Source organism: Dromiciops gliroides, chromosome 2 (genome assembly GCF_019393635.1).
Source record: "Dromiciops gliroides isolate mDroGli1 chromosome 2, mDroGli1.pri, whole genome shotgun sequence".
Lineage (NCBI taxonomy): Eukaryota > Metazoa > Chordata > Mammalia > Microbiotheria > Microbiotheriidae > Dromiciops > Dromiciops gliroides.
Window position 1 is genome coordinate 609,020,475 of NC_057862.1, and position 12,925 is coordinate 609,033,399.

Consider the following 12,925-nt stretch of genomic DNA (forward strand, 5'->3'; position numbering starts at 1 on the left):
ACAAGGTAACCGTTCTCTATCTTTTTTTAATGAAAAATCTCCTTTTTGATCAAAGTTTTATTTTTTATAGATTTTAAAATTTTACTTTTAATTGAATTTGTTTTTGAAAAATTAACTGCCTTTTTCTCATCTTTTCTTCCCTCCCATCTAGTTATTAGACACCTTTTAGAAAATCTTGAGAGAGAAATATCACAGGCCGAAAGCTCTCTACTACAGGCGGCAGCATTGTTCCCTATGTATGGGCGAGTTCACTGTATAATAGGGGCTTTTCAGCAGTTACCTTTAAAGTAAGTTGTTTCAGATTCCCAACCACTTCACCTTTTAATTTTAAGATATGAAATACGATCTAATTAGCAACGACCAGCAGAATACTTTATTCTGTTATGAGATTTTAATGTGGATTTATTTAATGACTTATTTTAAACAAAAGAACTCACCAATCTTAAGATTTAAAAAAAAAAATGTGTGACTTTTAAATTTTATTTCGGTGAGCTTCCTTTTGCTTTGTGTGCTTAAATTCATCCCTCCGGTTTTCCTTGAAGCAGCGTGGTGCTGGTGAGTGAATGGAGGCACGTGGTGGCCAAGCTGATTTTGACGTCCTACCGACTTTCAGCTGTAGTGGCACCGGTGGTTCAGAGTTCTTCCCCAGAGGGCCTCATTCCAATGGATACTGATTCAGGTAAGACAAACAAAGATAAGACTAACCTAACGGTTTGTAGAGCCATAGATTTGGGGTGGGGGGGGCAGCTAGGTGGTACAGTGGATAGAGCACTGGCCCTGAAGTTGGGAGGGCTTGAGTTCAAATGTGACCTCAGACACTTATTAGCTGTGTGACCCTGGGCAAGTCATTTAACCCCATTGCTTTGGGGGGGGGGCAGTGAGGGTTAAGTGACTTGCCCAGGGTCACACAGCTAGTAAGTGTCAAGTGTCTGAGGCCGGATTTGAACTCAGGTCGTCCTGAATCCAGGGCCCATGCTCTATCTACTGCACCACCTAGCTGCCCCGTATTTTTTTTTTTAAAGGCCAGCTCCGGTTGTCTTGATGTATATCTTGCCACTGGACCCAGATGGTCCTGGAGGAGAGAGTGAGGCTGGTGACTCTGCACAGCCCTCCTTCACTTAAATCTAGTTCACTTCAAGTCATGACATCACCCCAATGTCATGGTCCTCTTCTAGAACGGAGGAAAAACAACAGGATTTGGAGTTGGAAGAGACCTTCTAGATCAGACATCCTCATTTTACAGATGAGAAAACTGCCTTTTAAGTAACTTTCCCTAAGTTACACAGCGAGAATTTAGCAGAGTGAGGATTTGCTGACTCAGATCTTCTGACTACATGCAAATCAGTGTGGTTTTTATTGGGCCGTGTTCCTTCTTGTGGTTTAATTTTTATAAAAAGAATCTTACTGCCATGTCTACGTAAATCCTCAATGGTGAAGAATTATAACATTAATAGCATCTGCTTTATTGTTAGAATTTGTCAACAGAAGGACCCGTATTTGAATCCTTTCTCTGTTGTTTGCTATTGAAGCAGTTTTGGGTAAGATGTCTCTTGGCCACATCTTCTTCGTCTGTAAGATGAAGGGATTGGACAAGGCGATCTCTGGTTTCTTCCAGCTCCAGCATCAGCAATCCAGTGAATAGTGAGAAACATATCTTGTGCTGCCTAGATTCAACCAGCAGTCCAGATACTTTTCTCCTAGGGGTGATTTGGATTCTTTCTTGGACATAATTGTGCTTAGGTTGTGGATCATGGTTGAGCAAGGGTCACTAGGCAGGGTCTGTGCTTGGAGAAGGGAGATGTGGTGATGAGTTATTCAGTTAGCAAACACCAGAGAGAATCCACAAGAAGCAAACAGAAGGCACAATATGAGACATTAGTGAGAAGCCTACCAGATACCACCACAAGGTTCTGGTATCCCTGACCCCAGGGCAGGGATATCTCAGTGACAGACCTCTGGGTAAGAGCAACTAAATCCTGCCCCTGCACGAGAGGGGCAGCTGCCCAATACAGCGGATCCTGACAAGCTAGGAGACTGTTGCTTTGGATCAATAAAGAACTAGGAAGGCATTTTTCTTTTGGATTTTGGAGTCAAGTACAATTGAATCTCTCCTGCGGAGCCAAGTTTCTAAATGGAACTCAAAGCTCAAATGATAGGTACATTTTAGGGGGTAGCCAATAAGCACCGGAGGGATGTCTTGGGCCAATTTGGCGCCATCCCTATCAAACCCAAGGTGTGTGTGCTTTAAGCAGGAAACATTGCATCTTAATCTTTGTTAAAAATGAGCTGGAAAAGAATTTGACACTGAGATTCCAGAGATTGGACTGTGCTCCTTGCTTTGCTACTGTCTAGGTACTAAACCTCAGCCCTTTGGTTTTCCCATCTGAACAATGGAGGAAAACAACCAGACTTGTAGATAGCGGTTGGCCTGGGATAAGCACTGGCATCTGTTGCCAGGAGCACTCCCTGGTTTAGGTTTTACTATCTGGTACCTTCAGTGGATCGGGCAGGCTGGGGAGTGGGGGTGTGCTGGGGCTAGCATGAATGATTGCTACAGTCTTATAAATATTATTGTTTACAAGAAGAATAAGATAATAAAAATTATAAATAAAATATCTCTCATTGATAAGGAATTGAAAATACAACACAGCTTTAGGCCTCAAAATTTGTATTTATGTGGCCTTTTGTTGTTGTCCTTAGTAAAACCTTAGGGAGGACAAAAAGTTTACTTTAAATTCCCACAAAGACAGAGTTCTCACAGTATAGTACCCAACCCAAAAAACCAAGTATTTTATGTTTATTGTAGCCTTGCCTGCTTTTCCTTCATTTATCTGGCCTGTTTCCATTTGTATGCCTTTAGTAAATCATCTCTATTCCTTATCTACTTTAGAAATGTGTTTGACCCAAAGGAGAGAATTTAAGTAAAATCACAAATTAGTACAAAGAGGTAATTTCTTTGTCACAAAGAACACTGCTTTTTCTATTTCTTATCTCTTCCAGTGCCTGGTAATGTGCATAGTATAAAGTAGGTGTTCAGTAAATATTTTTTCTTTGATCTGTTGCTTTTATTGATCATTAGTTTGTCATATCAGTTTTTACCCCTCCCTAGCTAGTGGTTTCTGAGAGAGAAAAATCTAGTTTTAATATCACCCTAAGTAAATCATGGAGAATTGTAAAGCTGCAAAAAAAGGTATATTCAAAACCTAAATGCAGCTTTAATAAAGTATCTGCAGCTTTAAAAATCTAAAACAATTTTAGTTTTTAAAAAAATGTTTAATAGTTCATTAAAATTATTTGCAGAAATAATCTGTAAATTATATTCAAAGGAAAAGTGAATTTTCTTCTCACAGCTGAGATGAACTACACTTCTAACTCTGGAGACACAGTCCCTTCTCAGCTGTGGTAGCTATATTTTTTTAATCATGGGATCAGAAGTAAGAACACACAGTATACAATTACATACCATAGTTGTCCTAGTTAATTTTTAACAAATTTGATTGTAAATGGCATTTTTACAAATTACTTTAATTATATATACAAGTTAAGTAATTAGTTTTTACTGCTACACAAGTATTTTATTAAAACCTTGTATAAATAACTTTTGCAGAATCCTAGAATCCTAGAGTGAGAACCAGCAGGGAACCAAGAAATCAGTTAGGCCAGGCCTTCTTAATCTTTTCTGTGACATGAACCCCCTCTGACCACAGTGTGGTGAAGCCTCTGGACTCCTCAGAATAAGATTTTAAATGCATAAAATAACACACATAGCATCACCAAGGAAACCATTTATACTGACATACAGGCATTGAGAAATTTCTAAAAAGTAAGTTCATGGACCCCAAGTTAAGAACCCCTGATCTAGTCTAACCCCCTCATTTTCCAGATGAGAAAACCGAAGCCCAGAAAAGTCAGGTCATTTGTTTAAGGTCACAGATTTAGTTAGTATTAGTTCTGCTGACTCCGAATCCAATGTTTTTTCCATTGCAATAGGCTGGCTTGGCCTCTTCAGGTATACACAGCCCTTTTCTGCTCACAGGGACAAAAGACATCACCTTTGTCCGCAAGCTAGAACTTAGTTCATACCCTCTTTCTCCATCCTTAGCACACTCCCCATTCTCTTGTTCTATGTAGTTCACATATACACATACACTTATTACCTCTTTCATTCTCTTTCTGATTCTCTCTTATTTTCATATTCACTCTTCCTCTCACAGCATTCAGAAAAAGCTTTGGATTTCTTTTTTAGTGGTGAGTCAGAGGCTTCAAATCTGACCTGGACATTTCTAGAAAGTAGTGTTTTCAATTGTGATACTCTATATTAACATGCCTAGTTTAAGGACCTGTGATTTCATTGGTCCCTATAGAAGAGGGGCTCTTTTTTTTTTCTTTTTTAAATATTTCTGCATTAGTCATGTTGTGAAAGAAAAATCAGAACAAAAGGGGAAAACATCAAAAAATTTTAAAAAGTAGAAACAGTATGGTTCAATTGGCATCAAGATTCCACGGTTGTTTTTTCCTGGATGTGGAAAGAATTTTCCATCATGGGTCCTTTGGAATTGTCTTAGATCTTTGTATTGCTGAGAAGAGTTAAGTCTATCACAGTTGATCCTCATACAATGTTGTTGATAATGTGTACAGTGTTCTCCTGGTTCTGCTCATTTCACTCAGCATCAATTCATGTAAGTCTTTCCAAGCTTTTCTGAAATCCACCTGCTTATCGTTTCTTACAGCACAATAGTATTCTCTTACATTCATATACCACAACTTGTTTAGCCTTTCCTCAGTTGATGGGCATCCCCTCGATTTCCAATTCTTTGCCACCACAAAAAGAGCAGCTATAAATATTTTTGTGCATGTGGGTCCTTTCCCCTTTTTATGATCCTTTTGAGATAAAGACGTAATGGTGGTCTTGCTGGGTCAAAGGGTATGCACAATTTTATAGTCCTTTGGGCATAGTTCCAAATTGCTCTCCAGAACGGTTGGATCACTTCACAGCTCCACCAACAATGCATTGGTGTTTCATTTTTCCCATAACTTCTTCAACATTTATTATTTTCCTTTTTTGTTATACTAGCCAATCTGATAGGTTTGAGGTGGTACCTCAGAGTTGTTTTAATTTGCATTTCTCTAATCAGTAGTTATTTAGAACATTTTTTCATATGGCAATAGATGGCTTTGATTTCTCGAAGAGGGGTTCTTAACCTATGAACTTTATATGTGTATGTATGTATGTATGTATGCATGCATGAATATTTGGGTAATGGTATTTTAGTATCATTGGTTTCCTTTGTAACCCTCTGTTTTTCATTTACTGTATTTAAAAATGTTATTCTGAGAAGGGGTTCCTGGCTTTTACCAGACTGCCAGAGGGACTATCCCATACAAAAAAGTGAAGATCAGCTGCTATAGATTACCCCTCGCCCCATGGGGGCATTCTTCCTCACTTTCTACTATCCAGCTGGTGTGTGCTGCTGGTGTGCACTTATTCACATGCACATGGGTGCTCACCCACATACACCTCACTCATCAGCAGCCCCTGCTGATTCATACCTGGCTCCTTCTTGGTGTGAGTAATGAAGCGTTGGATGGAGTTGTTATGCTTTGGGGGACCATGAACCCTTAAGGGAAGATCTGTATGTTACATGAAATCCACTGACTTGTCAATTTCACATATTATCATTTCTCTGCTTTAGAAACAGCAAGTCGTTTGCAGATGATACTCAATGAGATTCAGCCTCGAGACACAAATGATTATTTCAACCAGGTCAAAATGACAAAAAACCATAACGGTCTTCATTTTGAGGACCTCACTGCTGGGGTGCCGATGATTACTACGTCTGCAAAAATGAAAGGTAATACAACTATAGGTTAGAGATTTTATCCCCCATGAGTGCTTGTGAAGTAGACTGTGAGGTTCTGAACATCCTCTGGTTATTGCCTTTTTAGCAGGGGGTCAGGATGGAGGTCTAACAAGGAATCCAGGTGGTGCAGTGGCAGGAGAGAAGGACTTGTTCTGACTCAGACTTCAGCTGTGTGGCCCTGGACTAGTCTAGCCTCTTTTAACCTCAGTTTCTGTCAAATGGGATTGATAATAGCACCTACCTCATGGGGTTGTTGTGAAGATTGAGTGAGATAATTTGGCAAACTTTATTATTATTGTTATTATTCTAACCAGAATGTTTCTAGAAAGTAGTGCTTGCATTATTCTTAATTGTGAGACTGTCCATGCAACATACCTACTTCAAGGACTTATGCTTTCATTGTTCCCCATAGAATTGAAACTCCTTGAGAACAGGGACCGAGCCATTTTTGTATCTTTAGTTCCTGCCATAGTTGAGTGTTCAGGAAATTCTTGTGACTTGATTGATGGGTTGGTATGCATAACTCCCTCCACCATTACAAATTACAACCCCTTTCTGCCTTTGTAGAAAGTCTGTGAATTGTTGTTGGTAGAAAAATTCATCTCCTAGTGGTCAGCTTTTTAGAGGATAGGCCTCTCCAAACTCAGCTGGTCTGGACTTCACATGAGAGAATGAGTATATTACTGGGCCAGCACTGGATGCCTGTCTTGCCTGGTGGGCCCTGTTTTTGAGTGCCGTGGTCTGGCCTGGAGAATGCAGGGTTGCTTCCCAGGGCATCATACAAGGTCACTTAATGAAAGAGCCTTGATTTGTGAAATCTATCTTGGAAGCCTAAAAATGTGCTGGGAGAGTTGGCAGAGGGCTCCTGCCGGGTAAGTTGGTGAGTCCCTGATGAACATCTGTGGTTGGGGAAGCGTTCAGCTCCCGCCAGCATTGTGTTTCATGATAATCTGCTTCAGGAGTCATTAAAATCAGACAGACTTTTAAAGGAAAGTGAACCTTTCTCCTTAGGATGGAATAATGGGGACTTCTGTGTCATGTCAAGACTCCAGCATTTCAGCTCTCGCTTTCTGTGTAATCACTAGGCAACGTTAGGGAACTTTCTGCCATGTTGTAAAAGGATATTAGAAGCTGGGAGTTTCTTAGGGATTTATTGGTTTTCACTTGCACTGACTAGATTGAAATGGTCATATTCTTGCTGTGATAGTATTAGCACAGGGAAATGATCCCAGTAACACCCGAGGATGCCTTGGCTGCCCTCTAGGTGGGGCTGCTGCTACATCGTAGAAACATTTGTTTATCAATTTGGAATGTGTCCCTGTGAAAATCAGCAAGTGCAAATTGTAGTTTTCAGATTGAGGGCAGGACTTAAGTATCTCTCTAGTAGGATATGTCATGTGCATCTCTACACATGTTAGAGTTCCTTTTGCGTATGCTTGAGGTAGACTAGATGGTCCCTGGGGTCCCTTCCAGCCCTCAGATTCTGTGAAATGTGACTCTGGGCTCCCTTGGATTGACTTTTATTTCAGTGTGCTTTATCTTGTCTTCTGACCGATGTAAGAGCCACCTGGACCAAGTTACTAGATAATGATGTGCACTTTGTAATCCCATCAAAAGAACTATTCTTTTCTAGAGGAAAAAACTTAAGTTTGCTAATAGTTTTTAATTAATAAATTTGAAATGAAATAAATTCTTAACAACTAAATACATTTGAAAAATAAGGAATTGATTTACTTAATTCATAAAGCATTCACAAATAAACTTTTTCTCAGACTCGACTTAATGGTGCAATAGATTGTATTTGTTTCTTTGCTCTTCCTTGAACACTTTTTTCAGTCTTTTTTTTTTTTTGCCTCTGTATCTTTGTTTACTCTGTTTTCTATTGCTACATCTTCCTCCCCACCCATTACCTCCATCTTGCCCTATTGATACCTCACCTGTGCTATCAAGTCCACCCAGCTCAAAGGCCCCCTTTCATGAGGTCTTCCCAAACCCCTCAGCCCCCAGTACTTTCTCCTTGTCAGCTCTCTAATGTATCTCTAGGGCACTTTATCACCTTCTAATCTGTAAGTCCTTATTTGAGTACATGTCTTACCTTCCTCAAGCAGACACCAAAAGTGTCGGTCTTTATTATTGCAGCACTGCCTTCAACCCTGTGCTGTGAGCATAGTGACCATTCAGTACATGTTGCTCAATCTAATCTGTGTTGTTGTCAATGTTTTTTTTTAAGGTAAAGAAGGACAGTCATGCGATGTCACAGCTCAGGCAGTGCTGGTTTGTTGCTGGAGAAGTATGAAAGAAGTGGCCTTGCTCCTAGGCATGTTATGCCAGCTCGTGCCCCTGAAGTCTATGCCCGAAGCTCCTGGAGGATTAGTGACAGTGGAGCAGGTAGGCAAGCTCTTGTTTTCTTCTCAGTGTCATTTCAAAGCAGAGCCTGAGTCAGAAACTTACTCTCGACCCAACTTTAGAAATTGTCGTTTTTGAAACGTTTTCTTCAGTAAAATTTCATGTAATTAATCACTAAGGGATGGGGGGCAGCTAGGTGGCACAGTGGATAAAGCAGTGGCCCTGGATTCGGGAAGACCTGAGTTCAAATCCAGCCTCAGATACCTGACACTTACTAGCTGTGTGACCCTGGGCAAGTCACTTAACCCCAATTGCCTCACCAAAACAAAACAAAAAACCAAAACAAAACAAAAATCACTAAGGGGAACTCAAGATGGCTACTTGCCTTTGTATATGTGTTTCAAAGCTATGATTTTTTTTTTAACATATAAGGTATTTTATTTTTTCTGTTACATGTAAAGATAGTTCTCAACTTTTGTTTATACAAGCTTTACAATTTCAGATTTTTCTCCCTCCCTCCTCTCCCTCCTCTCTCCCCTAGACAGCAGGTAATCTGATATAGGTTATATCTATATATCTATGTACATATACATATATATAGATATATATGTATATATCTATACACACATACATATATATATATATACACATAATAACATTAATCCTATTTCTGCGTTAGTCCTGTTATAAGAGAAAAAATCAGAGCAATGATGAAAAACCTCAAAATAGAAAAAAAAACCAGCACCAAAAACAAAAGAAATAGTATGGTTCAATCAGCATCTATACTCCACAGTTCTTTTTCTTTTTTTTTTTTTCTTGGATTTGGAGATCCTCTTCTATCATGAGTTCCCTGGAACTCTTCTGTACCATTGCATTGGTGAGAAGAACATAGTCCATCACAGTAGGTCAACACTCAATGTTGATGATACTGTGTACAATATTCTTCTGGTTCTGCTCATCTCACTCATCGTCAGCTCACACAAGACCCTCCAGGTTTCTCTGAACTCCTCCTGCTCATCATTTCTTACAGCACAATAGTATTCCATTACATTCATACACCACAACTTGTCCAGCCATTCCCCAGTTGATGGGTACCCCCTCAACTTCCAATTCCTTGCTACCACATAAAGAGCAGCTATAAATATTTTTGTACATGTGGGTCCCTTTCCCCTTTCCATGATTTCTTTGGGAAAAAGACCCAAAAGTGGTATTGCTGGGTCAAGGGGTATGCACAGCAAAGCTATGATTTTTAAAAAGTACCTTCCCGGGACCTGACTTAGTAGCACGTTAATAAAGGTACTCATCATCCTGACTTTTTTTTTCCTTCTTCATACACCAGAATTTAGGTTTTGGCTAACTTTGCCTATTCAGTAAGACTTCATACAGCCCTGAGAGTTTTGCCAAAAAAAAAAAAAAAGAAAAAGAAAAGCACAATATTGATTGATTGTGAATCTCATGTTTCCTACTACATAGATAATAAAAGTGTAGTTTTTTTGGCTGACTTTTAGCTTAAGACCACAAAGTTAGTTCACCATCTGGGACTATTCAAGTGACTTGACTGCAGTGTTTACAAGAAATTAGCTTACCACAAGCATTTCATTTGGAAATATTTTAGATTTATTAGATTTCTGTTTTTAATTGATTCCCCTTTCCTTTCCATATGGTTTCAACAAAAATGATTTTCCAGCAAAGATATGCAACACGAATTTTCTGTTTAACATTTTTCAAATGAAAATAAATATTTACTTTTTCCCAAGGTGTTGCAGCATTCTAGAACAAAATAAATAATAGGATATCATATGTGGCTGCACTTCTTTGTTCCCCTATTCCTTCCATGATAGTACATGAGAAGTACCATGGATTCTCATACTGTCTCTAACTTTGGTGTTTTCATATGGTTAGCAGCTGGCTTTGTAATGTCGCAAGGCCCTGAGATAGAGAAGTGCAGAGAGTAGTATCATGCCTTCCCCGCATCATGTACCCTGGTTCCTTCCAAATCAAACAGGCATCTGTGTCCTAAAGTTACACAGTCAGTGCCGGCCAAGTGGCCGTGGTGCCAATGCCAACATCTTCAGGGTGGAATCTAGGCATGATTAATGATTGCCTCACCGGTGTTTGCCATCTTGCTAAGAGGGAAACATATGCGAATGCTCCCTTCTCTGCACTTCTCAACTTTTATTTCCAGGGACTTGTAAAAACAGCCTCCCTGTGTGCGCACGTATGTGTGTGTTGTGTGTACACATGTGTTCTCCCATGCGGGTGTGGTGACCACGTGCTCTGTTTTGGTTTTGACATAAGAGAAAGTTGTTTTTCTTTTGCCAAATCTGAGAAAGAAAATCTGTTCTTGTATGTAGCCTACCTTTATTTAGAACCACAGTACTCATTATGAGAAACTTATAATCCTATAACATTTTATATCTCCTTTGGTACTCGATTTCTTTTTATGAAGAGCCCATTATGGAGACATACATTTACCATAATTATCAGTAGATGCCCATACAAAGAGGAAAGTCATATAAACGAAAGCAACTTCTCTTGCCCTGTTTATAGTTGGCTTCCTATGTAAAATGGGCCCATTTTATCTGCATGACAGTAGCTTCCATGCTAAAGGAGACCGGTCATTTTTCCATGCTGCAGTTCGTGTGATAATCTTAGAATTTTTTAATAATAATCTTAGAATATTTTAGAAGCCACTCACCATTGAGTGAGCCAGTTGGAGTAAAAGTGTCATCCTGTGCAATTTTTGGTCGCCTTTGTTTCTAAACCTGTTGTACTTTAGGTATGTATAGGTGTGTACCAGTTTACTAAAACCTGATTCAGGAATAGCCAGATTGGAAAAGGAGAGATTAGAGAGCCACCAATTAATCATGGGTTCCTTTTAGATTCCTTCAGAATATTCTATTCATATATTTAAAATAGGCTTTATTTACAAAAATTGAATTGTGGGGGCAGCTAGGTGGCGCAGTGGATAGAGCACTGACCTTGGATTCATGAGTTCCTGAGTTCAAATTTGGCCTCAGACACTTGACACTTACTAGCTGTATGACCCTGGGCAAGTCACTTAACCCCAATTGCCTCACCAAAAAAAAAAAAAAAAAATTGAATTGTCACACAACTAACTGCTCAGAATCCTGTTACATAATGCAACATTCACCAGTACTTTGGTCACACAGACAACCCGAACTCTGGTATGAAAATTATAGTACCCTTTAAATTCAAATCTGACATCCAGTTGTGATCTTGGATGCTGTTTAATATTGCATTGATTGGATCCTTATATTTATTTATAGTTATTGAATGTTATGTAGTAAGTTGCATCCCACTCATTATTGGGGAAAGGAGAAGAAAAAGAAAGAAAAATGAAGGAATGATTTTAATGTCGTACAAGGACCCTCTCAAGGCCCCTCGTAATTTCTCTTTGACCCAGTTCAACTCTACACTGTTCTCTGCCCTTGAGTCCCTAGCCCCCTTATCCTGTGGCCAATCAGGCTTTGCTAGGCACCAGACTTGTATCATTCCCACCATCCGCTCCTTTCACTCCCGTTCTTGTACTGCTGAACGGAGCCTGGGAAAATCATGAAGCAAAACCTTACTGAGGGGGGCTCACTTCAGCTTTATGTCGAATAATCTCAACTGGGTCTTCACTGCCACAAGGCAATCCTTCAACGCTTTCCTAATTGATTCACTATCCCCCTCACTGCATGGGGCTTTTCCAAACCCTCTTGCCCCTCCTGAAGCTTCTAATGATTCCCTTTCTTCCTTTCCTCTCACCTGAGAGCCTTCCTCATATTTCATTGAAATAATTGAGGCCATTCACTGAGAAGGTCTCCCTTCCTGCTCTCATTTCTCAGATGCTTTCTGTCATTCCCCTTGTCTCACATAGAAAGGTGGCCCTTCTTACCAAGGCAAACCCCTCTGCTTGCGCTAGCGATCTCATCCCGTCCTGTTTGCACCAGCAGATCGCTCCTTCTCTCATCTCCACTTTTTCATTTATCTTCAATTTATCTCTGTCTACCCCCTGCTTCCATCTCTCCCCCATCCTCAAAAGACCTAGAGCCGATTCTTCCAGCTCTGCTAGCTACCATCTCTTATCTCTCTGCCCATCTGTGGTTAAACTCCATGAGAAAACCATCCACTGTAAGTGCTTCCACTTCCTTTACTCTCACTCTCATTAATTCTTTACAGTCTGACTTTCAACCTCATCCTTAATGACACTGTTTTCTCCAAAGTTACAAATGACCTCTTGCCAAAAAGAAAGGCCTTTTCTCAGTCCTAATTCTTCTCAACTTCTTTGCAGTCTTTTACACTGTTGATCATCCTTTTCTGCTTGATAATCTCTGTTCTCTAGGTTTTTGTGATGCTACTTTTTCCCAGCTCTCCTCCTGCCTGTCTGATAGATCCTCCTCATCTGGCTCTTAGCTAACCATGGGTGACCCAAAGAGCTCTGCCCTATGCTTTCTTCTCTTCTCCCTCACTTCTGTTTTACTTGGTGATCTCATCAGCTCCCCTGGATTCACTTATCCCTTGTATGCAGATGATTCTCAGATCCATTTATCCAGGCTTAATTTCTTGCCTGAGCTCCATTCTTGAGTCTTCAAATGCCTGTTGGGCATCTATAATCGGATGTCCTGTAGATATCTTAAAAAAAAATATGTCCAAAATCGAACTCATCTTTCCCCTAAAACCCATCCCTCTTCCTAATTTCCTTATTAGGGTCA

General features: G+C 39.9%; 1 protein-coding gene across 2 annotated transcripts in view; it reads left to right on the plus strand.

Moving 5' to 3' along the window:
- THADA (THADA armadillo repeat containing) overlaps positions 1 to 12,925 on the plus strand; it is a 458,536-nt gene that overhangs the window by 43,869 nt on the left and 401,742 nt on the right. Inside the window, exons 18-21 of one of the 2 annotated variants that reach the window (XM_043990158.1) lie at positions 152 to 287; positions 543 to 679; positions 5,694 to 5,852; positions 8,092 to 8,249. In XM_043990158.1, the coding sequence (XP_043846093.1) occupies positions 152 to 287; positions 543 to 679; positions 5,694 to 5,852; positions 8,092 to 8,249 (590 nt within the window). The remainder of the gene's footprint in view (positions 1 to 151; positions 288 to 542; positions 680 to 5,693; positions 5,853 to 8,091; positions 8,250 to 12,925) is intronic. The other variant, XM_043990159.1, reaches the window with a different exon arrangement.